We start from the raw sequence: 26,646 nt of genomic DNA, 5'->3' as shown, positions 1-26,646 counted from the left end.
TCTTTTGTTTGAAATGGTCCCAAACTTTAGACATTTTTCATCTTTTTCTCTGACTTTCCTCGCTATTTTCCCTGTCTTCCTCCACTGCGCCATCAAATCAAACCTGCTACACGTAATGCAGCGTAAGCACACTGTGCGACAGTGATAATCCCCCGAGTGAAACACGCTGATCACTAAGCAGTACATAGTCATGCGGTTTACACGAAGCATCGAAGCAAAGAATTTGCATCGAGGATTTTTTGTAATGGAGTAATTTGAGTTACTCGATGAATCCTTGCAGCCCTACTTTGATGTGCTTTTCACCAGTGCAGTGGATTGACACTGAGCAATAGGGGAGCTTCCTCTTTGTATCTTGGCATCTCCTCCTTTGCCTGGTCCTCTGCATTTTTCAATTTCTTTGCCGAACCTGTAGCAGAGTATGACAACACAATAAATAAGTATGAGTAATGTCACAATAGAATATCATTCTAAATACATTGTTTGTTTACAGCAATAGGCACTGAGTGACTTTGTCCGACACCCTTTCATCACAGGCTGCTAGTGAATTGTAACTTTTTAAAGCAAACTTAACACGTTTTTCAGAGATGTTTATGATGAAACATTATGGTAGTTATTTTTTCCAGTGACCTTTAAAGTATTATCAAACTAACCTGCAGCATGTGTTTGACCAAGCAGGTCAGCTAGAGAGCAAGAATGCCTTGATTACTTGTTACTGCAGAGATATCTTCTTGCTGAGGACAATGATTGCCGTCCATGTCTTTTTCTGGCAGCACATTTACATCAGTTTCTGCCTCTTCAATCTCCACTCCTGTCTCACTCTGCTGTGAAACAGCAATGCATCAATATTAGCTTTACAGAATTAGTAAATATAAGATTAGTAAGTATAAAATCCAAATGCCAGTTGAATTAAATTTACCAGACTTTGACTATCATTCACAAGTATTTATGATTTTTAAATATGGATGATTTTTAAATGAATGGATATTTAAAATGTTATTAGAATGTAAATTGTTGTTTACAGTAGTTAAACAATGCCATAAACTAAAATATTTATCTTAAATGTAGTGCCCCCTTGCTCCTTGCAGCTTCTGCAATAATTCTAGCATACGTGTCTTGGCACTGGTCCTCTGTAAGGTCGGGCAGGACTTCAAGCCTTGGATCTACATCTGAGGCCACATAAAAAATCTTCTTGGGCTTCATAGCAGTGACAATTTTTTCAGCAGCTGTTATGTCTGACTCGCTTAGTGTGCAGATCTCCTTCTCCGTCTTCCTCACTTCAGCTGAGAAGAGGGCGGCATGGATTGCTGACTGTAGTTCTAAAAAGTGCTCCAGTATGTCATGTGCACTATTTCACGTGGTAACAATGTTAGTGAGCAATGTGTTTTGAGGTAAGTTCAGCAACTTTTGTTTTTCACGGAGTACATGGCTGGCTATAGTGCCGTGTTTGAAAAAACTACTTATTCTTCTAACCTTTCCCGGCAATCGAGTGACTGATGCTAGCTTTAGCGGACACTGTGAAGCTAAATTCAGTGTGTCAACAAAGCATTTAAAATATGTCATATTGGCAAGCTGCGCTGCAATGGTCATGTTTGACTATGCTTTTTATGTCCCATACCTCCACTGCCCCTTTCAACAGCTTGGCGATGTTACCGGCAGTATGGTTCTAACGCAATGCCCTTGTCTGCAAAACACTGGAAATCAGTTGCCAGTCCTCATTAATGAGGTGCGAGGTGATCATAATGTAGGATTCAGTTGCTCACGAAGTCCAGCAATTGCACATAAGTGCCACTCTTTCTGCAGAGAGAAGAGATTTTTTTTTTTACAGCTTGCGTTACCTCCTCAACTTACCTCCGTCAGTTGTTTGCGAGTTGGGATCACATAGCACTGCTCCAGGGTGTTGACAATGTACCTGAAGCTGGTGTTTTCTGCCACGCTATAGGGGTGCGAATCCTGATAAATAAAAAACACTACCGATTCTGTAATTTTTTGAGCACTAGGCAAGGTGGATGGGAGTTTGCGATATCAAGCGTACTTTGTCTTTTTGTGTTGATAGGCTTCGGTTGTTGCCGTACTGTATCTGGAAGGTGCATGATCAAATGAGCTCGTAAATTGGTTGTGTTACCTGAATATTTTACAGAAGCGTGACACAGCGTGCAAATTGCATTTCCTTTATCCAAGTCCATACTACCTGGCTAATTTTTAAAACAGAAGTGTGTCCACACGTCGGCTTTATATGTTGAAGGGGCCGCTCTAATGACAACCGCTCGGTCTGCCATGTTTTGCGATTTCAATCTGCCAGAAATGCCAAGTGGTAATTCAAAATACCTAGCCGTACAGCGACATCTACAGCAGTTGAGACTGTAGCTGTAGGAAATCCCAAAACGTCCGGTTATATTTTCCATGATTCTCCCCCTTGAAGATATCGATTTTTGGAGTAAGAAATGGATGTAGTATATCATGAAAGGAAAATTCGGGATATATTGATGGATCAATTTTCTTTTTGCACAGCCCTACTGTTCACCAGCTTGGCTCATTGATTTTTATGTGCAGCCGAGGAGCAAATATGTTTTGCCCTGTTTGTGTTTTTTTTCCAGATCAGGTTCTGCCTCTGGGATTCTCACCATACCAGACCACCTAGTATGATGACTGCTGCTGTCTCCCTCAGAATTTGATGTGTGCATAGTCATATCACAATTATCCGTGTTGTCCTGTTTTATAGTGACATTAGGGAGAACTTGGGACATATCATGCAACAGGGAGCCATGCATTTTTGAAAGTAATGAATCTGGGGCCGGATTCACTGAGTAATCATAAACTTTTGTTCATGGTTTTTTTTCTTCCGGATTTGCTCTCACTTCCTCTACGCCTTTTCCGCATTAATGAAAGGCTGTACTCTGTTTTGTGGAGAAACGTAGCCCGGTACCCATTTCCACAGCCAGAATGTGGAAACACTTCCCTATGTGCTAGGGCAGGAGCATGTTGTGCCGCTGGAGGTATTTTGCAGTACGTGGACTGATTTGTTTGATGGACTTTTAACTACGAACACTCCCAAAGATGAATTCAGACTCACCAGGCCCATCTCAACCACAGGAGGTCTGTGACGTCAATTGATTGACATGGGCCTTGATTCGTCCAACAATGCTCTACAAGGGAATAAATGAAGGTATCTTAACATCCCACAGAGCAACAGTGACCCTCTGCTTTTTACTGTAATTTTCAGTGGTGCAACGGATCAAAAAACTCACGGGTCGGATTGGATCACAGTTTTAAGTCACGGATTGGATCAATTTTCGGATCAGCGAAAAAAGACAAGACATTTAACTCTCCATTTATTTACTTAAGTATTTTTTGCCCATTAAAAAAAATTCAACTCAAGACTTATTCCACGCAATTATATAAAAACAAATTAAGGTGCAATATGGGGCATGATAATTATTTCAGCCACAACTTTAGACTATTCCTGTTAAGCTGGTTGCTGTAAATGTTGTTATAATTTAACTAGGGCTGCAAGGATTCATCGAGTAACTCAAATAACTCGATTACAAAAGATCCTCGATGCAAATTCTTTGCTTTGATGCTTTGTGTAATCCGCATGACTATGTACTGCTTAGTGATCAGCGTGTTTCACTCGGGGGATTATCACTGTAGCACAGTGTGCTTACGCTGCATTATGTGTAGCAGGTTTGATTTGATAGACATCATCCCCCTTTGGCTCCAGGGGGGGTTCATTGGGAATTAAACCTTTGTTGTTGTTCGGCATTAACAAGAATGGGCTCAATTTCGGACAGAGTAAACTCTGACTCTATTCGCATGAAAGACATAATTTCTCAGTTCGTTACCACAACTGTAAAATAGTAAAAATTTTATTAATGGAGACTTGAAGTTTCCCAGACAGTTGCAATAACTCTCATGCCTGGTGGTGTAATTCATAAGCTCTGTGCATTAACTGTGCACATTGGCCCTCACTGGTGCCATGCAGCTGTATGCTAGGCTGTTTTCTTATTTGTTGATCATTCTGCTGTGTGTGTGACCCCATGCAGTATTTTTTATTTGGTGGGGGGGGTGTAAGGATCGATATAATCTGGTTTATGTGTATGTTAATAGGATACTAAGCTGTTCTGTTTTCCCTCTATACTACATTCACCAGCATGCTGGGCAGTTTGTACATTCCTGCTGTTCAAGATCTTTGTATTATTATTTTGGATGGACCAATTACAATGGAGGTCCAGTACAAAATGGAGAAGTGTCCATTTTGGTAGAGAAGAAAAACACCCAGTCTGACAGCAAAGACTTCTTGTCTTGTATGTACTTTTTTCTTTTGTTATTTTAATTGTGGTTTGTGGTTGCAATTGTGTGTACCTGGAGTGTTAGAAATTACCAGATGGTTTCTACATGCTGACTAGCAGGGGCCAGCGCCTTTTAAACTGATTCATCTTGTCGCTGCACCCACTGGAGGCACAGGAATTACCTGAGACGGGGAAACTGCTCCCTCATCGCGCTGCTGTGTGCCAAGTGTTTTGGCCATAACTGACCTCGCCATAGATTGTTCTGGAACTCTATTCAGCGGAAGCAGCAGCAGGACACTTGTTCTATGCTGCGGAAATGAGTGAAACCAAAATGAGTGAGTAACCTACACCTATACTGATACGCACACATATCTGTGGCATTGGCAAATCTGGGTTTTAAAGTGGATGCAGTGTAGTGTCTGCTGGATTCAGCTCCAGGAACATCACTGTGCACCAACGATGGGCCCCAACGACAAGCACTTGATTTAAACTTTTTTTTTCTGGTTGTTAATGTGAGTGATTCACCTGCTTATGTTAATATGTGAACTGTGGTATACACACGTATTTGGGAATAAGTGGCTATAAGACCAAGACCTACCCACTACTGAGACCATCCGACTGAAATCAGTGTGGGTGGGAGGGTGGGGTGCTGTAACACCCCCTTTTGCATTTTCGCCAATATCTTCTGAATTGTTAATTCTGGAGTCTAAATTCTTTTTTTTTGGTGGTCATGCCCTACCAATGTGCCAGTGGGGCTGGTAAGTTCTGCCTACGAAGTATTTCAGCTGATTAGCAAAATTTCAAAAAACCTACTTTTGTGAGGTAGTCGTACCTCTTCTAACCGACAATTGTGATGTCAGACCAGTCTGACCCCTGAGCTGGTTAATAATTGTTTAAAAAAACACGCTCAAACATAACCTTAATCACGGCAGTTTTAATCAGACAACTAGAATTTGGTGATGCCTTGTCTTCCCATGACCAAATTTGAAGTCCTACATCCCAACACCATTCTGGAGACACAGTAAAAGGTCGGCTGCATTTTGTCAATAGAATGACAAACTACAACTAGTCTGTGCAAAGGACACACATACAGTAGTCATTTTGAAATAATTAAAAAATAAAAATTACATCATTTTAAATCAGACTAACACTGTTTAGGGTATGGTTTCACAACTAAAAAATTGACCCAAACAATTTTGTTTAATACAGTACTACAGTCTTCATTAGGTATATGTTTTCTCCTTGTGCTCTGCATGCTCAGTGAATTGGGTTTAGTAATGTGTGGATTCATAGGAAAATTGAAAGGACCTCACATTTAATTCTTTGTTTATTCATTTATTTGTTGGGAAGGACGGGACAAGGAGGGCGAGTCTGCACAGCACATCGAGACTCACTTTGTCACTAATTTGCCACCACTCATTTTGTCTTTGTCTCTGTCTGTCAGTCTGTTCCGGTCTGTGTGCATTTCTGCATTTCTATGCCAAGACAGGACACAGAGACTTGGCACTTTTCTTCCCCATTCTGAAAAGGAAGAAAAAACGCATTCATGAAGAACTCAAACCTATGAAAGCCACCTGTGTGGCGCCGTTAAGGAAGGACCACACTGGGAGAAAAACTGGTTGGCTGCTGGCTACAAATGCTATGTCGAGCAGTAATGTGGCATTAATGATGAGGGGTGGTGATTTACAGGGGCGGTTCCCCCTAAAACTGAAAAAGTTTTAGGAGATGCCTAGTGTTGGTGGTGAACTGTCTGCTTTTCTGTTTTATGGTGAACTGCCCCTTCATATATACTAGAGGGAGGCTCCGCAAGAACAGTGAGCTGGTTCAAAGCCCTGGCGGCAGCCTACTTGTATTTGATGAGCTAGTTGCCCTGCATCAGTTACGCCGTCCCATTTGTGATGTGACACACAAAGAGGAGCCAGTTCCTCCACCCATATGATAAAATGATTTTGTCTAATACAGGACTACAGTCTTCATTAGGTATACAGTATGCTATGCCCTCGCACTTTGTATGGGCAGTGAATTGCCCCTACTGACGTGTGGTTTCATAATAAGAAAAATGAAAGAAATGAATGCACAGATATATAAATTTATATATATATATATATATATAATTTATTTATTTGGAAGGAGGGGAGATTTCTTTATGGCCGCAAAGGCTCATTTCACATATTTCTTCTGGATTCTGAAATGGAAGAAAAACAAACATTCATGAAGAACACAAACCTATAAAAGGTACTTGTGTGACACTATTAAGGAAGGATCTGACTAAGAGAAAAGCTGGCAGAGTGATTGCCTGGCTGCCGGCTGCAAATGCTATGTCGAGCAGTAATATGGCATTAATCAACAGATATGAGGTGAAGATTTAAATATTCTAGAGGGAGCCTGGTGGGGACCTACTTGTGTCGGATGAGCCGGCCTCCCTGGATCGTTTGTGCCGGCACATTGGCCATGTGGCAAGTGAACAGGAGCCAGTTTCGGGGCTGGACTCGATAGGAGAACCTCATGAAAATCAGCGAGTAACAGGTAAGAGCTGGGGAGACAGAGATCATGCAGGGGTCAGAGGCCTGAAAGAAGAAGAGCAACCAGCTTTAAAACTTTAAAAAGTCCCTCTGGAGTCCCGAGTGACCCAGTGGACGCTCATATAGATGGAAGGTGAGCCCTCTGCCTCTTACCGAAGTTCATTCGACCACTGATTATTTCTGGGCTCTTCCTCATATCCATCACAGCGACTATGGGCAGACCCCAATTGATTACAGGTCCCCAGAAGTGCTGAAATCAAACAATAAAACACAGAGCTGATCTAACATGCAGCAGGGTGAAGGTACCATTAAAGAAATTCCAGAGGATTCTCACAATAAATTAGTGTGAGATTATGAAACAGTAGTCATAAAATTATATTTATATTAACAAAAAAAATCAGTTTGTGACTTTCTTACCGTGCTTTTGTTGGAAGTTTTTCCCAACAGGCACATTTAGATCTCGGAAAGACAAAGGAAACAAACAAAAAAAATTATAAGTGCAATTCTGTGATCACCAGCAGCACTTCTGCAATGATGGACCCAAATGTAAGCAGTGATATGTAAAGAGCACAGTTCACCCTAAAACTGAAGGATTTTTTTAAAGGATTTACTGATATCTAACCATCTAGTTCATTGCACTGGGAGATACCTGATTTTGGAGCTGAACGGCCCCCTTTTCTCAGTTTTAGGGTGAATTGTCCTTTTTAATATATTATAGGAGCCTTTGAATGAACAGTGAGCCAGTTTGAAGCCCTGGTGGCAGCCTACTTGTATTTGATGAGCTGGCCACCCTGGATTAGTTTCACAGGCTTAAACCTCCTTTACAAAGTCTCTCTGGAGTCCCGAGTGACCCAGTGGACGCTCACACAGATGGAAGGTGAGCCCTCTGCATCTTACCGAAGGTCATTTGGCCACTGATGATCTCAGGGCTCTTCTTCATATCACTCATCGCTGCTTTGGGCAGACCTCAGTTAATCAGGTCCCCATAAGTGCTGAAATCAAACAATAAAACACAGAGCTGATCTAACATGCAGCAGGGTGAAGGTACAGTCGAACCTCGTTACTACGTACCCCGGATACAACGTTTTCACCTTTTCAACGTACAGGTTTCTAATTCCCATTTTTAGCCTAGGTATTATTCCAATAGCAGCCATTGTTTACAGCGTACACCCTTACAGCGTAAACTTCGATACAACATCCACATTTCTAGAGAAAATATGAAAACTAACCATTGTTCCAACGTACAGCACTCTCCCCGCCCACCACAACTTGTGTCGCTACATCTACCTGTATCTACCTGATCTTCGCCCGACAATGCACATTTGTCTATTGCGTTGCTTGGCGTTAAATGAGTTGCCTTGACCGATCATTACTGGACTGCGTAGTAATGGCTTAAGTGTTGTGTGCGTATTCTTTGTTTATTAAACCTTGTGAAATACCGGTCATCTCGGTAATTGTGAATTCAGAATAATAATGGAAGGAAAGGATTTTATGATTTAATTTGACCAATATTTCATTTGGATGCAAATGTTTATTTTAAAAATCCATTTTGACCAGCCGTTGTGTATTTTCGTTGCCGTTTATCGCAGGCCGGCACTAAGTAATCGTGAGTAATTTAATGAAAATTCCAAGGATCCAAATGAGCTTTGTCGAATTATTTAACAAGTAATAATGTCTATGTCATTGTAAATAAGAAACTGGTCTTAATGTTTTACATTAATTACATAAAAAAAAATATATATATGTACTTCTACTTCTTTTGTTTAAATACTAACCTGAATAATAAAACGTATATAACTGACATACTTGTCCTTTTTTAATTACAAATACTATATTGGGAAATAAAAAATAACCTCCTCCTTTTGCATGCAGATTGAAATATTGTTATTTACGTCTAAAATGGAGTAATGGAAGCCCCTAATCTTGAGGTTTTAAGTAACTACTTCCATTAATATTACCTTCAGCAGACCAATTAGAACCAACTTCTATATTGGATTTATCTGTGTGTATGGAGCCACCATTTTCAGAGTTACTGTGTGTTATGTCTGCTGTACAGCCCTGATGTGGTAGCTGCTGAAATCATTCACTGGAGTTACCATTTGTTTTGTGTCTGGTAAAATTGTTGCTTTTTAGAATACAGTCAAAATATTTCATATCTGAGTGTGATATTTGGACGGTATCAAAAATTATATACTGTATCGCCTACTACTATTAAATATGTCGGTTATATAAGACCAAATCCATCGATTTACTAAAATTAAGTATTAGTTCGGAAATTATCTGTTGCTAAAACTAAAACCTAGTCTTCAAGTACAAATGTCTAATCATTGTGATTTAAGTGGGTATTACACGGTTATACTCAGAAATACCATATGGACAAAAGTTTTGGGACACACTTCTGAATCACCGAATAGAGGTGTTTCATTCAAACCCATCACCAAAATCAAGCACCTAGCCATGCAGTCAGGTTTACAAACATTTGTGAATGAATGGGTCATTCTGAAGAACTCAATGAATTCAAGTGTGGTACTGTCATAGGGTGACACCGTGGCAATTAAAAAGTTTGTGAGATTTCTTCCCTGAAAGATATGATTCAGATCATGTATAGTAATAATGCGGGGCTTGCAGCATGCTGAGAAAATTCAAAATCCCAACAAGAAAACTGTGTGCCAGGATCTTCATGGAATGGGCTTCCATGGCTGAACAGCTGCATGCAAAGCTCACATCACGGGGTGGTGTAAAGTATGTTACCACTGGACGGCAACAGTGGAAACATGTTCTGGGGAGGGACCACTCACACTTTTCTGTCTGGAAGTCTGACAGAAGAGTCTGTGTTTGGTGCATGCCAGAAGAACATTACCTGCCTGACTACATTGTTTTAACTGTCATGGATGCTGGAGGAGAGGTGATGGTATGGGTTAGGGTTATGCCCCTTAGCTCCAGTAAAAAGAATTCTGCCAGCAAACCCAGACATTTTCAATAATTCTATGCTTCCAACTTTGTGGGAACAGTTGATGGAATGTCTTTTTCTATTCCAGAATAACTGTGCACAAAGCAAGGTCCATAAAGACATGGTTGAGTGAGTCTGGTGTGGAAGAACTCGACTGGTCAACAGAGCCCTGAACTCCACTCCATCTAACACCTTTGGGATGAGCTACAATGCAGACTGAGAGCCAGGCCTTCATGTCCAACATCAGTGCCTGACCTCACTAATGCTCTTCTGGGTGGAGAAAAAAATCCCACAGAAACACTCCAAACTCTTGTGGAAAGCCTTCACAGAAGAGTGGCAGCAGTTATGGCTGCAAAGTGGGGACCAACTCTATATCGATGCTGATCATAGAACGACATGTCATAAAAATTCCTGTAGGTGTAAAGGCCAGGTTTCCCAGTACTTTTGTCCATATAATACAGCATGAAGGTTCGGTTGAGGCTAGGCTGATGTGCTGTAGTGTCGGCTAAGTTAGCAGTGGCTTTCCAGAATCATGCTGAGCATGGCTTCCGCACGGCAACCAAGGTGTTGGCAAAAGGTTGTAGGACCGATTCATTTACGCTACCATTGACCCAATTACGCTAGGGGCCGATAAAGGTATATCATAAGGCAACATGTAAAAGTACATGACCCATGTTTTGCCATTTTTAATGACTCCGTACTTGAGGAATCTACAGGTCATGTTTGTTTCAATAACATGTTTATGCACATGCTGCTATTATGATTTATAGCTTATTATTTGTGATAAGTTAAATGAGCTGGCTGCAAATTCGACTTTTTCAAATATAATGCATAAAATATATTCTCAAATTTTAACAACATTTAGATGTTTTATCAACACATTTATAATATTTACATATATAATATTTATTATTGCAAGTACAGAACCAGACTTGAAGGAAAAGAAAGGAAACCATTCTGGGGACGGTGTGAAATCAATCAATTTAAAAATAAAGATTACAACATTTAAAATGAGACTTGTCAGGGAAACTAGAACAGAAAGGCACGGATCCAGAGATGCAAGCCCAAATACGCTTTATTTGCGCTGTAAGGCAAGCTAAGGCACCAGAAGGGAAAGGCGAAAGGCAAGGTCGAGGGACAGGCAGGTAGGTCGTAATCCGGGGAAGCAATCCGACACGGAGGCACGGGACAGGACCACACAGGGGTACAGGGACGGGACGTGCCGGGCTCGGTGGGGAAAACGGGTCAGGTGCGGGAACGGGTCTGGAACGGGAAGGAAAACAGGTAAGGCAAATACACGGGGCAAACAGATCAGGTTAGGAGTTCGGGTAAGACGATAGACAAGAAAGTGCTCGGCAAGGCTATAAATCATTAGCGCAATACTTCGCGTTTGGCTGTTGCGACTTGGCTCTTTTTATCCACCCTCTCGTTAAGCATAATACTCTACAGCTTGGCATTTATATTTATATATATGGCATTAATCAACAGATGAGGGGTGATTTAAATATACTGGAGGGAGCCTGGCAGGGGCCTACTTGTATCTGATGAGCCGGCCAGCCTGTATCAGCTGTGCCCATTTATCAATGATATGTAAAGAGCACAGTTCACCCTAAAACTGAAGGATTTTTTTAAAGGATTTACTGATATCTAACCATCTAGTTCATTGCACTGGGAGATGCCTGATTTTGGAGCTGAACGGCCCCCTTTTCTCAGTTTTAGGGTGAATTGTCCTTTTTAATATATTACAGGAGCCTTTGAATGAACAGTGAGCCGGTTTGAAGCCCTGGTGGCAGCCTACTTGTATTTGATGAGCTGGCCACCCTGGATTAGTTTCACAGGCTTAAACCTCCTTTACAAAGTCTCTCTGGAGTCCTGAGTGACCCAGTGGACGCTCACACAGATGGAAGGTGAGCCCTCTGCATCTTACCGAAGGTCATTTGGCCACTGATGATCTCAGGGCTCTTCTTCATATTACTCATCGCTGCTTTGGGCAGACCTCAGTTAATCAGGTCCCCATAAGTGCTGAAATCAAACAATAAAACACAGAGCTGATCTAACATGCAGCAGGGTGAAGGTACAGTCGAACCTCGTTACTACGTACCCCGGATACAACATTTTCACCTTTTCAACGTACAGGTTTCTAATTCCCATTTTTAGCCTAGGTATTATTCCAATAGCAGCCATTGTTTACAGCGTACACCCTTACAGCGTAAACTTCGATACAACATCCAAATTTCTAGAGAAAATATGAAAACTAACCATCGTTCCAACGTACAGCGCTCTCCCCGCCCACCACAACTTGTGTCGCTACATCTACCTGTATCTACCTGATCTTCGCCCGACAATGCACATTTGTCTATTGCGTTGCTTGGCGTTAAATGAGTTGCCTTGACCGATCATTACTGGGCTGCGTAGTAATGGCTTAAGTGTTGTGTGCGTATTCTTCGTTTATTAAACCTTGTGAAATACGGGTCATCTCGGTAATTGTGAATTCAGAATAATAATGGAAGTAAAGGATTTTATGATTTAATTTGACCAATATTTCATTTGGATGCAAATGTTTATTTTAAAAATCCATTTTGACCAGCCGTTGTGTATTTTCGTTGCCGTTTATCGCAGGCCGGCACTAAGTAATCGTGAGTAATTTAATGAAAATTCCAAGGATCCAAATGAGCTTTGTCGAATTATTTAACAAGTAATAATGTGTTCGTTTGTTTTGTAGTCAATTTAAGGGTCTGTTCTATTAAAGTTTTATCATTTACATGGATATTTCGTGAGTTCTTTCATCCATCTTCCACTAAGTGGTTACAACGTTCTATGCTTATAACGTACATGTTTTTGATATCCCGTCTTGTACGTAGTAACGAGGTTCGACTGTACCATTAAAGAAATTCCAGAGGATTCTGACAACACATCAGTGTGAGATTATTAAACAGTAGTCATAAAATTATATTTATATTAACAAAAAAATCAGTTTGTGACTTTGTTGGAATGTTTTCACAACAGGCACATTTAGATCACGGAAATAGATCATGCCCCTGCATGCCCCCACCTAGAATATTGTGTGCAGGTTTGGTCACCATACCTTAAGAAGGACATTGCTGCCTTGGAAAAGGTGCAACGTAGGGGTACCAGAATGATTCCTCGTCTTAGAGGAATGTCTTACGAGAGGTTAACTGAGCAGAATCCGTTTAGCCTCGAGTAAAGGAGACTAAGAAGGACATGATCCAGGTATATAAGATTCTAACAGGTCTGGATGCTGTTCAATATTTCAATATTAGTTTAAATATTAGAAATCGTGGCCATAAGTGGAAATTAGTGAGAGAACATTTTAAAACAAATTTGAGGAAGCACTTTTTTACACATCATGTTTTTAGAGTCTTGCTACTAGTTTAGTAAGTAGTAAGCTAAATCCCTGGGTTCCTTTAAATCAGAGCTAGATAAGATTTTAACAACTCTGAGCTATTAGTTAAGTTCTCCCCATATGAGCTTGATGGGCTGATTGGTCTCCTCTCGTTTGTAAATTTCTTTAAAGTTCTTATGTAGGTAACTGTAACTGACCCATATGATAAAATGATTTTGTCTAATACAGGACTACATTAGGTAAATGTTATCCCCTCACACTTTGTATGGGCAGTGAATTGCCCCTACTCACGTGTGGTTTCATAATAAGAAAAATGAAAGAAATGAATACACAGATATATAAATTTATATATATATATTTATTTGGAAGGAGGGGAGATTTTTCTTCTGCATTCTGAAATGGAAGAAAAAAAACATTCATGAAGAACACAAACCTATAAAAGATACTTGTGTGACACTATTAAGGAAGGATCTGACTGGCAGAAAAGCTGGCTGAGTGATTGCCTGGTTGCCGGCTGCAAATGCTATGTCGAGCAGTAATATGGCATTAATCAACAGATGAGGGGTGGAGATTTAAATATTCTAGAGGGAGCCTGGTGGAGACCTACTTGTGTCGGATGAGCCGGCCACCCTGAATTATCTGCGCCGTCGCATTGGTGACATGGCATCCGAAGAGGACTCGATAGGAGAACTTCATAAAAACGAGTGAGTTACAGGTAAGAGCTGGGGAGACAGAGATCATGCAGGGGTCAGAGGCCAGAAAGAAGAAGAGCAACCAGCTTAAAACCTTTAAAAAGTCCCTCTGGAGTCCCGAGTGACCCAGTGGACACTTATATAGATGGAAGGTGAGCCCTCAGCCTCTTACCTAAGGTCATTCGACGACTGATTATTTCAGGGCTCTTCCTCATGCCCGTCACAGCGACTATGGGCAGACCCCAATTAATTACAGGTCCCCAGAAGTGCTGAAATCAAACAATAAAACACAGAGCTGATCTAACATGCAGCAGGGTGAAGGTACCATTAACGAAATTCCAGAGGATTCTTACAATATATTAGTGTGAGATTATTAAACAGTAGTCATAAAATTACATGTATATTAACAAAAAATCAGTTTGTGACTTTCTTGCCGTGCTTTTGTTGTAAGGATTTTCCCAACAGGCACATTTAGATCACGGAAAGACAAAGAAAACAAACAAAAAAAATTATAAGTGCAATTCTGTGATCACCAGCAGCACTTCTGCAATGATGGACCCAAACGTAAGCAGTGACTTTATGCTTACATCTACAACAAAGCGAAGAGTTTAAGCTCTATATGCACTGAAGGCAATCGACAAGGAAAGTTTACATATAGGATTTTTAAATAAACTGCAAGCGCCTCTGGATGCACATACCTCCTCAGATACTTCTGAAACTCCCTGTTCCTCAGTTGGTTTACAGCTCTTTGAAAAAAATTGCTTGCCATTTAAAATTTGACGTGCCGACAGACCTGTTATCTCCGCCAAAAAGAACACCCTCACTCCAGCAACTGACGCATTGCCGCCGCTATTTCGCGGGCTAAGTGGATTTCTCCACTGTAATTGGTCCATCCAAGATGAAAAAAAAACTGCCTTAACGGTGGGAATGTACAAACTGCACAGCATGCTGGTAAAGGTAGTATGGCGGAAAAACAGTACAGTATAGAATTCCACATTTTACAGTTAAATATTTAAAATATTTATTTTCTTTAAATTGGGTGTATTTCACTAAAAAAAACAGTTTACTCCAATAAACAGTTATGTTTACTCCCAAAAAGTGGGTGCAAATTGTTGCCTTATTTTATTCAAGGCTCTCAAGTTTCATCAAAACCTTTAAGATAGATTACATTATGAGAGAAACGCGTGTCTCACTGTTAATGCGAGGACTCCTGCCTACCGCATTCATCTTGCTCTTACGCTTCCACCTTTTCCGCACTCCATCTGTGTGCGCATTCATGTAATAACGTATTACGTATTATTATTTGCAGCGGGATCACACGTAACTTACTTATTATTCCATCCATCCATTTTCCAAACCGCTTATCCTTCTACCTCGCGGGGGGCACGAGGCGGGGAACAACCCAGGATGGGGGCCAGCCCATCGCAGGGCACAGTCACACATCAGTCTTATTTATTATTCCATCCATCCATCCATTTTCCAAACCGCTTATCCTATTGGGTCGCGGGGGGTCCGGAGCCTATCCCGGAAGCAATGGGCACGAGGCAGGGAACAACCCAGGACGGGCGGCCAGCCCACACACACTCACACACCAGTCTTATTTATTATTCGCAGCGTCTTATTCGGATTTTCCGGTCCATCTTAAATGTTGCGCAGCCGAATGCAATGATGCGATTGCGCATGTAGGGGGAGCATTTTAATACCTTAAACCAGGGGTGCCCAAACATTTTCCCTTAGTGGGCCAAAATGAAAATCTATCGGAGGACCGCGGGCCAAATGTAATATTTTACACAAAATACAAACACTAATAGTAAAGTAAAGTAGTTTTATTTATCAAACAGTTATCTAACCTTCCGTTCTGTGTAAATACCATTAAACAAAATATGACAAATAAGTCATATATAGGCATTTAGAACACGTCTAAACTTTTGTAATCACATATAGTGCAAAATGTCAAAGAGTGCATGTCCAACAGCAACACAACAACAACAGTAGGAACAATATAATTGCACCACTAGTGAGAAACATGAAGCTGTTCTTTGGCGTTTATCAGCCTATCAATATTAGGTTGCAGCTGACTCACTGAGAGGGTGAGGATGTCCTGTAGGTGTGGGTCAGTCAGAGTGCTTCTGAGCCTGGACTTGTTAAGGTTCATTACACTAAAAGTCTGTTCACAGATGTAAGTGCTGCCAAACAAAGCTAACATGACCTGTGCATGTTTCCTAATGTCTGGGTACCTTTCAGATGAGACATGTGTGTAGAAGTCTTTCAGGTGTAGTGACATGAATTTATTCTTTAGCTCAGAATCACACTGAAACTCAATTAGCTGCATCTGAATGTGATCAGGCACTGAGTCCACACTTATGGTGAAGGGTTGAGAAAACAGCTCCATGTCACCTCTACTTTCCCTAAAGTCCTCAAAGCGCAACGCAAAGTCCTGGTCCAAGTGTCTGAGAAGTGCTGCATATTCAGGCAGTCTCTGCTTCACCAGGTTGACCTCTCTCAGACTAGGGAAGTGTGCAAGGTTTCCTGGGAAGAAGTGAAAGAGCTGCTAAGTCGTCAAATAATAATAAATATTGCAACATAAATGTTGTTTTATGTACTTTGAAAGAGTTAGCCTTACAATTTTATTACAATACTTTTTAACAATACTTTTTAACTGCACAACAGTGGAATATGGATATGTTAGTAAATGCACTTACTAACATATTCCACATAATATCAGTCCCAGTAACTGCACTTTTATCATGTGAGGTGCAGGTACATGCTGCCACCTTTCCTCTCCATTGTCACTTGATTAAATCATAAGCATTTTTACAATCACAAAAAATATGCAAGCTCCAAAAGACAAACAAAGCGCATGTCTGCCTGTCAATCAAGTTTAAGAACCATGGACAGCGCTGTCCCTCCGCGACACAGTTAACAAGGACGGGACTTATTTACGGCATAAAATACAGTATGATAGACATTATCACCATTAAAACTGAATGTGTATGTGTGTCTCTGTGTGTGTACAATGTATTAACCAACCTGCTGACAGATGTCGACAGAGTAGCTGCAGCTTCGACCTGAAGGCCGTTATGTGGTCAAACAGCTCAGTGATGATCTGATCCTTCCCTTGAAGCTGAATATTCAGGGTGTTGAGCAGGTCAGTGATGTCCACCATAAAAGCCACGTCACAAAACCATTTTTCATCTGTGGGGACTTGAGTGTCACTGTTCTTGCTTGTCAGAAACTCCGCGATGACATGGCGCAGCTCAAAAAATCTTTTGAGGACTTTCCCGCGGCTCAGCCACCTCACCTCTTGGTGGTAAAGCACATCCTTGTATTGTGAATCAACCTCCTCTAGAAGAGCTCTGAACTGGCGGTGTGAGAGCGCTTTTGATCGTATGCAGTTTATGATTTTAATCACGTCACGCACCACGTCTCCCATACCAACTGATCTGGCACATAGTTGCTCTTGGTGCAGGATGCAGTGGTATTTTGCCACCTTACCTCCACATTGGGAAACCTTCTGGGAAATTAGTGTGGCAAGGCCTGTTTTCCTCCCAACCATGGCAGGTGCTCCATCAGTTGTTATCCCAACCAATTTTTCCCAGCTCAGCCCGTTCGTATCCAACACTCGCTCAACGGCTGCAAACAAATCCTCACTTTTTGTTGTGCTGCGCAGTGTCTCAAATCCAGCCAGCTCCTGAGTTATTTCCATGTTTTCATTTACTCCCCGTATGAAAACCAAAAGTTGTGCAGAGTCCGAAATGTCCGTGCTCTCATCACACGCCAAAGAAAAGGCGACAAATCCAGCAGCCTTTGCTTTAAATTGCTCCTTAATGTCTCGAGACATTTCTTCAATACGACGTGTCACAGTATTTCGTGAGAGGCTGATCTGGGAGAAAGTTTTTGCCTGTGACGGGCACATGATTGTCGCAGCTATGGACAGACACTCCTTAACAAAGTCACCCGTTGAAAATGATCTCCCAGTCCGGGCAATTAGCGCAGTAATCTCAAAGCTGGCCCGTGTCGCGCTGTCCTGGGCTGTCGAGGGCCGTGTAAGAGTCCCTTGTTGCCTGTGAAGTTTAGCCAGCAGCTCCCTGGTCTTGTTCTTTCGCGCATCACCTTTGAATTGCGAAAATGCTGCGTGCTTCGTCTCATAATGACGACGAATGTTATACTCCTTTAGTACAGCAACAGACTGGTTACAAATAAGGCAGACCGCTTTAGCATTTATGTCAGTGAAAAAATATTCTTCCTCCCAGCATTTTTTAAAATGTCTTTTGTCTGTGTGCCACTGACGATGCCGCTCCATGTTGATAGTGGCTTAAGCTAGCAGCCTGGTGGTGACCCGCCACAAACTGGTTTGATCCCGTATGGCGGCAACAAAGACTCATGGGACTTTTTGCAAATTGTTAAAATATGACTATTTATGAAGTGTGAAAATGTACATATGTGCACAGATATTGTCATGCCCGGCTCGTCCACTCCTCCTGTGTGCCACGCCCCCTGATTACCCATGTGTTTTCTCCCGATTGTACCTAGCTGTATCTAGTTCATTTGCTCAGTCCTGTGTATTTCAGTCCGTGTCTTACCTGAGTCCTTCGTCCGTCATTGATGTCAGTCAGTGTCCGATGTTCCCTGTTCCCCGAAAACCTTTGATTAAATCCCCGTTTGCCCCGAATCCTGCCTGCCTGCTTCCTGATTCCCCGCTTGCCCTCACGATCGCCGCTCTGCCCGCGGTCGCCCGTGACAGATATACTCTACATTACCCTTATAGTTGCTTGTATTTCAATTTTAGTCTTAGATATTTCAAATGTAATCAAAGCACCATGAGTGAGGACTGTATAATATATATTAGTTAGGTCAACGTACACTAAAAATAAACGCACTGATAGCTACACTGGGATTCGTGCTTTAAGAGTTTTTGAAACAAATTTTAGTACAGTAATAATTAAAAATTTTAGATATCCATTGGCGGGCCAATCTAAATAGTACGGCGGGCCAACCTTGGCCCGCGGGCCCCACTTTGGGCACCCCTGCACTAAGGTTTTTCGTAATCCATTGAAATACTGGTTTAGTGCAACCCCTTCCCCTGGGACCTACAGTAAACATAGCCGGCAACTTGAATTTGGAGAAGTGATGTTACCTCTGGACTGATTACAGTATGTACTGTACACGATATTATTATATTGTGGGTGTCAGAGTTTGCGGGTGCGGACGGGCAGGCTGGCAGGAAGGAGGCAGGGAAGGACGAAGCAGGGAGGTAGAATACGGGGAAAACTGGGGTTTTATTAGGGGAAAGACGGCTATGGGCAGAACGGGACATAACAGCACTAACATCAATGACGGACATCGGACAGGGCAAGATGTGGACTGATATAGACAAAAGACATGGTGAAACAACAAGATACAGCTGGGCATGATTGGGGAAGCACACGTGGATAATCAGGGGGCGTGGCACACACGACGATCGTACGAGCCGGGCATGACAGTGGGCCTGCGTTCATAGTGGGGTACCGTAGGGTTAAATTTTAGGACCACTACTGTTCCTAATTTACATTAATGATATTGACACCAATACATACAGTAAACTGGTTACATTTGCAGACGACACCAGGGTGGGTGGTGTAGCAGGTACTGATCTAGCAGCGGAGAGGCTACAACGGGATCTGGATTTAATTAGCGACTGGGTGGATACCTGGCAGATGGAATTTAACATAGATAAATGTAAGGTAATCCATACAGGGAGCAGAAATATAAAAGTACAGATATATTATGGGTTCCATTGAAATAAAGGTAGCTGGTTATTAGAAAGATCTCGGTGTGTATGTTGATGCTTCCATGTCAGTGTGGGGAAGCAATAAAAAAGGCCAATAGGATGTTAGGTTACAACTCTAGGTGTGTGGAGTTTAAGACAAGGGAAGAGATGCTACAATTATACATTGTTCAAAAAAATTTAAGGAACACTTTTTAATTAGAGTATAGCATCAAGTCTATTAAACATCTGAGATATTGATCTGGTCAGTTAAGTAGCGGAGGGGGTGGTTAATCAGTTTCAGCTGCTTTGGTGTTAATGAAATTATGAACAGGTGAACTAGAGGGGCAACAATGGGACGACCCCCAAAACAGGAATGGTTTAACAGGTGGAGGCCACTGGCATTTTCCCCTCCTCATCTTTTCTGACGGTTTTTTCACTAGTTTTGCATTTGATGACGGTCAGTGTCACTACTAGTAGCATGAGGCGATACCTGGACCCTACAGAGGTTGCACAGGTAGTCCAACTCCTCCAGGATGGCGCATCAATATGTGCCATTGCCAGAAGATTTGCTGTGTCTCCCAGCACAGTCTCAAGGGCATGGAGGACATTCCAGGAGACAGGAAGATACTTAAGGAGAGCTGGACAGGGCCGTAGAAGGTCCTTAACCCATCAGCAGAACCGGTATTGGCTTCTTTGTGCAAGGAGGAACAGGATGAACACTGCTGAAGCCCTAGAAAATGACCTCCATCAGGCCACTGGTGTGAATGTTTCTGATTGTTTGGTCAGAGACAGACTTCATGAGGGTGGCTTGAGGGCCCAACGTCCTCTAGTGGGCCCGGTGCTCACTGCCCAGCAACATAGAGCTCGATTGGCATTTGCCATAGAATACCAAAATTTGCAGGTCTGCCACTGGCACCCTGAGCTTTTCACAGATGAGAGCAGGTTCATCCTGAGCACATACAAGGGTTGGACGCACAGGTCATGACAATTATTGTGTTATATTAGTATACTACGGGGTTAGCAAAAATATTTCTGAGCTACAGTTATTAAAGGTACCACCCTAACTTTTGGCACATAATAGCTGTGTAAAAATATTACAAAAAGTGGACCACGTCAATCAGTGGCAAAAATAATATTCCGGGGGACCTGCCCTCTAGTCTAAGTGAAAAATATTTTTAGGGAGCCACTGCTGGAAAGATAAGATTAAAGCCCTTCCTGACCCTACTTCTTAAGTACCTATGTGATCATCTGTGGCAGGGGGTCCTTAGCTCTGGTCGATATTCATTTGGGGGTCCCTGGATCAGAAGAGTTAGGAAACCCAAAATTATTAAATGAGTCCCGTTGTGGTCCTGTTTTTTATTTTTTGTATGTCTCCTGTTTAAGTTCACTGAGAGTGACAACAAACTGGAGACAAATTCCTTGTGTGATCAGCCAAAAAGCTGATTCTGACTCACATCTGGATTGTTTTCAGGGCTCTGTTCACCGGTGACTGGAAGGATTCGGGAAAGCGGGAGTACCAGTTCCCAGGCATTTCCCCAGATACGATGCAGCAGATCATGGAATACACCTACACGTACTCTGTGCTCGTCACGGCTGAGAATGTGGAGAACCTCCTGGCAGCTGCTGATCGGCTGAGTATCCTGGGCATCATACAGCGCTGCAGTGACTTTCTGCATGAGCAGCTCTGCCTCGACAACTGTGTTGGGCTTCTGAAGATCGGAGATGTCTACTGCCTCAATGAGCTGCGCCAGTCTGCATTCGACTTCATCCTGAAAAACTTCCAGGAGGTTGCCATCACCTCAAACGAGTTCCCAGAACTCACCCTGGAACAACTTTCTGACATCATAGAGCAGGATGAGCTGAATGTCAGACAAGAGGATGCGGTGTTTGACGGCATCATCCGGTGGATCGAGCACGAGCCTGCCACCCGAGAGGCCCACATTTCAGTCCTATTGGCCAAGGTGAGTATAGTTATACTATGTTCTCATTGACTTGTGTATATAACAATAGAATGCTCATTGAGTGAAGTCCTTATTACTGTAGCTAGAGACTGAACCTCCATTTCCATGTCCCATAAGTCTACAACCAAGGCTTCCAGGTATTACACCTGGGAGGAGAGTGTAACAAATAATGGAAAACAAAACACTGAAATGTCTTACATGAAATAAGTGTTAGCTGACACATCTGAGACTTTCTATGTAAATGGCTTCAGCTAATGTACCTTTAATGTTAGGAATTGCTCATCTCCAGAGATTCACAGAAAGCACTAAGGAACTCATGGGAATTCTCTCATTTTTGTTTCCTGTGTAGATTCGTATGGCTCGTATGGATCCGGAGTACTTTATGAAGATCGTCAAAGCCAACGATCTAGTGAAGGCCAATGCGGCGTGCAGGCCAATTATCACTGATGTATTGAAGATCATACATGATCTCGACGATAAAAGTCCACGATCTGACTTTGAAAGGTCACTGATCTGGCCGTCTGGTCGGGGTCTGGGCTGGTGCGCTTCTCGGCTGCTGCGGGGTCCAGGGTGGTCTTCCGGTTATATACGGGGAGTGAGAGTGTGTGTACAGCGTTCATTTCTGTGTGTCTCTATGTTGGGTGAATGTGTAAATATTTGTTTATGTGTGCATGAGGGTGGGAACGTATGCTTGTATATGTGTGTGCCTGTTTGTCTATATGCATGTGTCAGGTTGGGTTCTAGACTCCACCTGAAATAACATCTCGGGCTCTATTCCCCCCCCGCCACACTCCCTGCTGGTGGATGGGGCACCTGGCCACTGGTGCGTTGGTGGTTCTCGATGTCCAGGGCTGGGTGCTCGGGTGGGTGCTGGCTCGCCCTCGGCGGTTGCCTGGCGGGATCTGGCCCTCCTGGCTCTGTCGGGCCCTTGCTGGGGGGTGGGGGGGCCCTTGGATCTCTGGGCCCAGGGCCTGGTCTGCCCTGGTGGGGCTGGCCGCCGGTGGAGCCTGCGGGCTCGCCGCCACGGCCCCCTGGGGCTCCTGCACTGTGGCTGCCGGATGGCCTCCCTCCGGAGCTCTCCTCTGCCCTTTTCTGGGTGAGGGATGCTATTCTACCTGCGGTGGTCCTCCGGGGGCTCCCATGCCCTGGGGGGCCTCTGGCTGTCTGGGGTCCGGGCCTCCTCCGTGTCTGCTTCATGTCCTTGGGGATGGGGCTGTGGCTCCCCACACACACTAAAAGAAAAAGAAAGGCCACTGATCCGCCCACGCCTGCCCGCTGACATCTTATTGGCCATTGGTGGCTAGAATTTCCGCAAAACCAATTGGATTGAAGCCTATGACACCCGGGCCGACCACTGGCAGTGTGTACTTAAATGGCTTTGGGTATTGTTTTGGGGGTTTTGATGGCCACAATTTCACCAACACTACGCAGATTTGACCCCGTCGCACGGACATGGTAGCACATGGCACCGATGCACTGGTGCCACTGAAATGTTAGCGTGGCCGTAATTAATGGTTCCATCTATGTAATGGGTGGCCATTTACGCTTCTCGCCTCTAATCATAATCGAGTGATATGACCAAGAAGCCAACGAATGGACTATTATCCAGCCCATGCATGAGGAGCGACAGGATGCCAGTGCCACCACCCTGAATGGAAAGGTAGGTTAATAGGAGGGCGTCTGACTGTGGTTACCCTCATTTTCCCCTTGAAATTGATTATGTTACATACTCAGTAGCTCGCTTTGTCTTCAAATGGTTGATTTCAATCCATAATTTAATATAAGTTCAGTAAACGTCAGTGTTTAGATAAAACATAAATGACCTTGCATTGTCGCTCTGCATTAGTGGCACATTGGGCAGTGCTGTGGTGTCCAGCTCTGTGTTTTTGCAATTTTTCCCACAGCCCAAGACTTGTGAGATACAATAACTGGTGTTAACGTAGGAGCTTTACCCAATTCCAGTCCTGGAGGGTCAGAATCCTAAACAATTTGCAGATTTCCCTATTCAAACAAACCTAGTGAACTTAATAATTATCTGATTAAGCTGCGGTTCACAAGGGAAATGATCACAACTAACTGTAAATTCCCTACCAATGCCCATGTGCTTCCTGTGGTAGGTTCCAGGTTCACCACCACCCTGTACCAAATAAACTTTTATGGAAGATGGATGGATTAAACATGCATTAGCTAAATGTACATTTATGCTTTCTAGATCTCCATCTCCAATCATATACAGCATAACACACATCACTTGTGAACCATCTTTCCTAGATATACATTTGTGGGGGTAACAATGGAGCTCAGACCACTTCCACTGCGGAGTGCTATGATCCACTCACGTGCGAATGGACCTTGATCGCTCCCATGCGCACTCGCTGACGTGGCCTCGGAGTAGCTGCATATCAGGGAAACATCTATGCGGTGAGTGATTCCTTTCTTGTACTCTGAAACAAAGGAGTCAAATCTCAAGATTTATCTGAGACTCATTTTTTGTCACTGCTGCTGTGTCACAGATTGTAATGCGCTTAAATCAAACAAAAGAATTCAGTGGATGAAATGACCTGCTGGGAAGGCCCATCTCAATACACATATGCTCCCTGCATATCTGGGTTATAAACGAATACGCTTAGTAAAGCTTAGATTTTTAATTATAGTTATATTCTGTAGTTCCAGACATAATTGCTCTGTTTGTTGTTTTTTTTCAGTGTCTGACTACAAGTATTATTTTTAGTACTAATAAAAATAATAATAAAAGTAAAATATATGAACATAAGAAGTATTTCACTGAATTGTACAGGTTTTCTGTTGCCCAAATCCACTTTTTTCACTGCAGTTATGTTGACATGTATGTTCAACACAAACTAGTAATAAGCTTGTGTCCTATATACACAATGGGAGGTTCTGTGCAGTCTGCTATTATAGGGCGATAATTCCTTAAGAGTTCCTGACTTCCAGAAAGCTGATATTTACTTATCCGTTTGGTACCCGAGTGATCACTTACCATTGGTGTCTCCCAGGTAGGCGGTACCAACGGGGCTCATCCAGTGCGGAGTATGGAGGTTTATGACCCTGCAATTAATCAGTGGCACGCTGCACCTCCCATGAAACAACAAAGGAGCTATTTCGGCATCGCAGTGGTGGACGGCTTGCTGTTTGCAATGGGAGGCTCCGATGGCTTCAAAGTCACTGCAAAGGTGGAATGCTACAATGCAGAGAAAGGCAGCTGGTTCCGTACGCAGGACATGATTACGCCCAAGAGGAACTTCAGCTGCTGCACAGTGCCCCCCTGCATCATACAGTACGCTGCACCTCGCCCACCTGCCCCCATCTGCCTGCCTGGTGGGTAACCAGGTTACGCATCTACCGGTGTGGCTAGCATCACTGGACTTAATCAACAGAAACAGTGGACACTAACAAGAATCAGAAACATTCACCATAATAAGGAAAATGACTCTTGAATAATGGACTGAGGGAACAGAACTTAGACCTTACAGTGGAGTCAGAGCATAGAGGTTAAGGCACTAGAACAGCTATCAAAATGCAATTATGGCAAGACAACTGCTTTCCTTTGTTATCGGATGCTGTAATGGTTTGCTCCTGTTGTGTAACATGCCACTTGTTTGCATGCATTTGTTAATTGCCTTGTTCTCTCCAACCATTTCTCTGTCTTAGAGCATCTGCCAAATGAATAATACACAGAGCACAACTATAGCAGAGCTCAGCTGGGACCTCCTGCATGCTTTTACAGCAAGCAATGAGTGTGCTCTTCTAGAACAGATTTAATATCTGGCTACGGTTGTTGGGGACACATGTGTTAGATATGTGAAATGCTTTATTCATACAACTAAAGCCCTTATATTTGTATATTGTATTATATTTGTATATTTGTATAATTTGTATTATAACCAAGATGCAGCCAAAGCCCCAAAAATAAATTCTGAATATCAATCAATTAACAAAAACAATACAGAACAATGTTCTTCAACCTGATCCACAGGAACCCCCAGTCCATCCACGTTTTTGCTCCTTGCCAGACAGCTGGTGCTGGGAGAGAGCAAAAACATGGACTGCTGAGGGTCCACAAGAAACACTGATAAAACATAATATATATGCAGACCGAATGTCTATGGCACCCCCTAAAGGAGCATCATATGCGTAAAGAACTGCTTAAGGTTTCATGCCACAGCACCCTCCAGAGCATGAAAGCCAGCTTCTGCTTCTGGTTCCAACACTTAGCCAATCTACTGACCCTTCATCACCGATTGCTGAGTTGGAAACATTCAGGTGGATCAGCTGACCTGCATGCTTGCATCCAATCAGAAGCAGCAAATTTCCCTCCATTTTCCCCTTCTTTTTCTCTTATCAGCTTACAGTTATATTTCCTGTTGCTCATCTCAGTTTGTCCTAGTCAATTAATATTCTCTCATTTGTTAAGTGCTACTATTTATTGTCTTTCTGTGAGTTAAACTGAAGGTTACTTTCCCCTATAGACCGTCTCTTCCTGCTATCAGGCAATCATAGGCCAGTGGGACAGGAGGGAGGGTTCTACCCTTTTTCACTCAGGGTGACTGGAATTTTCCAAACAAACGGGCAGTTTCAGAATCCCCCATTTGTTGCGGTCTCCAGAAAAGTGTTACATATGAACCATGTGGTACAGTCTGATTAGACGAAAGCATCCCATAGAGCTGTTTCTGATCTAAATGAACAAATTCTGAATTATGACTCTTGAGCTTTGTTGATTTTAGAGTTTTCTGCCATCTGGAGTAGAAAAAAAAACACACATTTATCTCAGAATTCTGACTTATTAAGTCGAAATTCTGATTTTTTTTCCCTCACAATTCTTACTTTATTTCTCATTATTCTGAGTACTTCTCTAACAACCAGCAATTAGTCGGAGACATCACTTCTGCTCCAGCTTTAATGGTTCAGTGAGATTTGCATACAGCAGCAGACAGGAGCGAAGGCTACAATGGCTGTATCTGCTCTGTCCAGGCATTTTATTATTTCCAGTTGTGTGTGTGAATGGCAGCCTACATCAGAACTTGCAATTAATTATCCTGTAAATGTTAAGCTGGTTTGCAATGAAAATGGGCAATAGAACTTCTCTCTTGCCTAATAAGAT

At 42.7% G+C, this 26,646-nt stretch overlaps 1 protein-coding gene across 1 annotated transcript; it reads right to left on the bottom strand.

Annotated features, from left to right (window-relative positions):
• Positions 1-15,399: 15,399 nt before the first annotated feature.
• Positions 15,400-18,337, bottom strand: LOC125714999 (general transcription factor II-I repeat domain-containing protein 2-like). The gene is made up of 2 exons (XM_048986186.1): positions 16,845-18,337; positions 15,400-16,343 (listed from the first exon to the last, which is right to left on the bottom strand). The coding sequence occupies exons 1-2, from the start codon at positions 18,115-18,117 to the stop codon at positions 15,829-15,831; spliced, it is 1,788 nt and encodes a 595-aa protein (XP_048842143.1). The 5' UTR covers positions 18,118-18,337; the 3' UTR covers positions 15,400-15,828.
• Between the last annotated feature and the right edge of the window lie 8,309 nt (positions 18,338-26,646).

Source organism: Brienomyrus brachyistius, chromosome 19 (assembly GCF_023856365.1).
Source record: "Brienomyrus brachyistius isolate T26 chromosome 19, BBRACH_0.4, whole genome shotgun sequence".
Taxonomy (NCBI): domain Eukaryota; kingdom Metazoa; phylum Chordata; class Actinopteri; order Osteoglossiformes; family Mormyridae; genus Brienomyrus; species Brienomyrus brachyistius.
The sequence above is the reverse complement of the archived record's forward strand: the minus strand, read 5'-3'. Positions and strand labels throughout refer to the sequence as shown.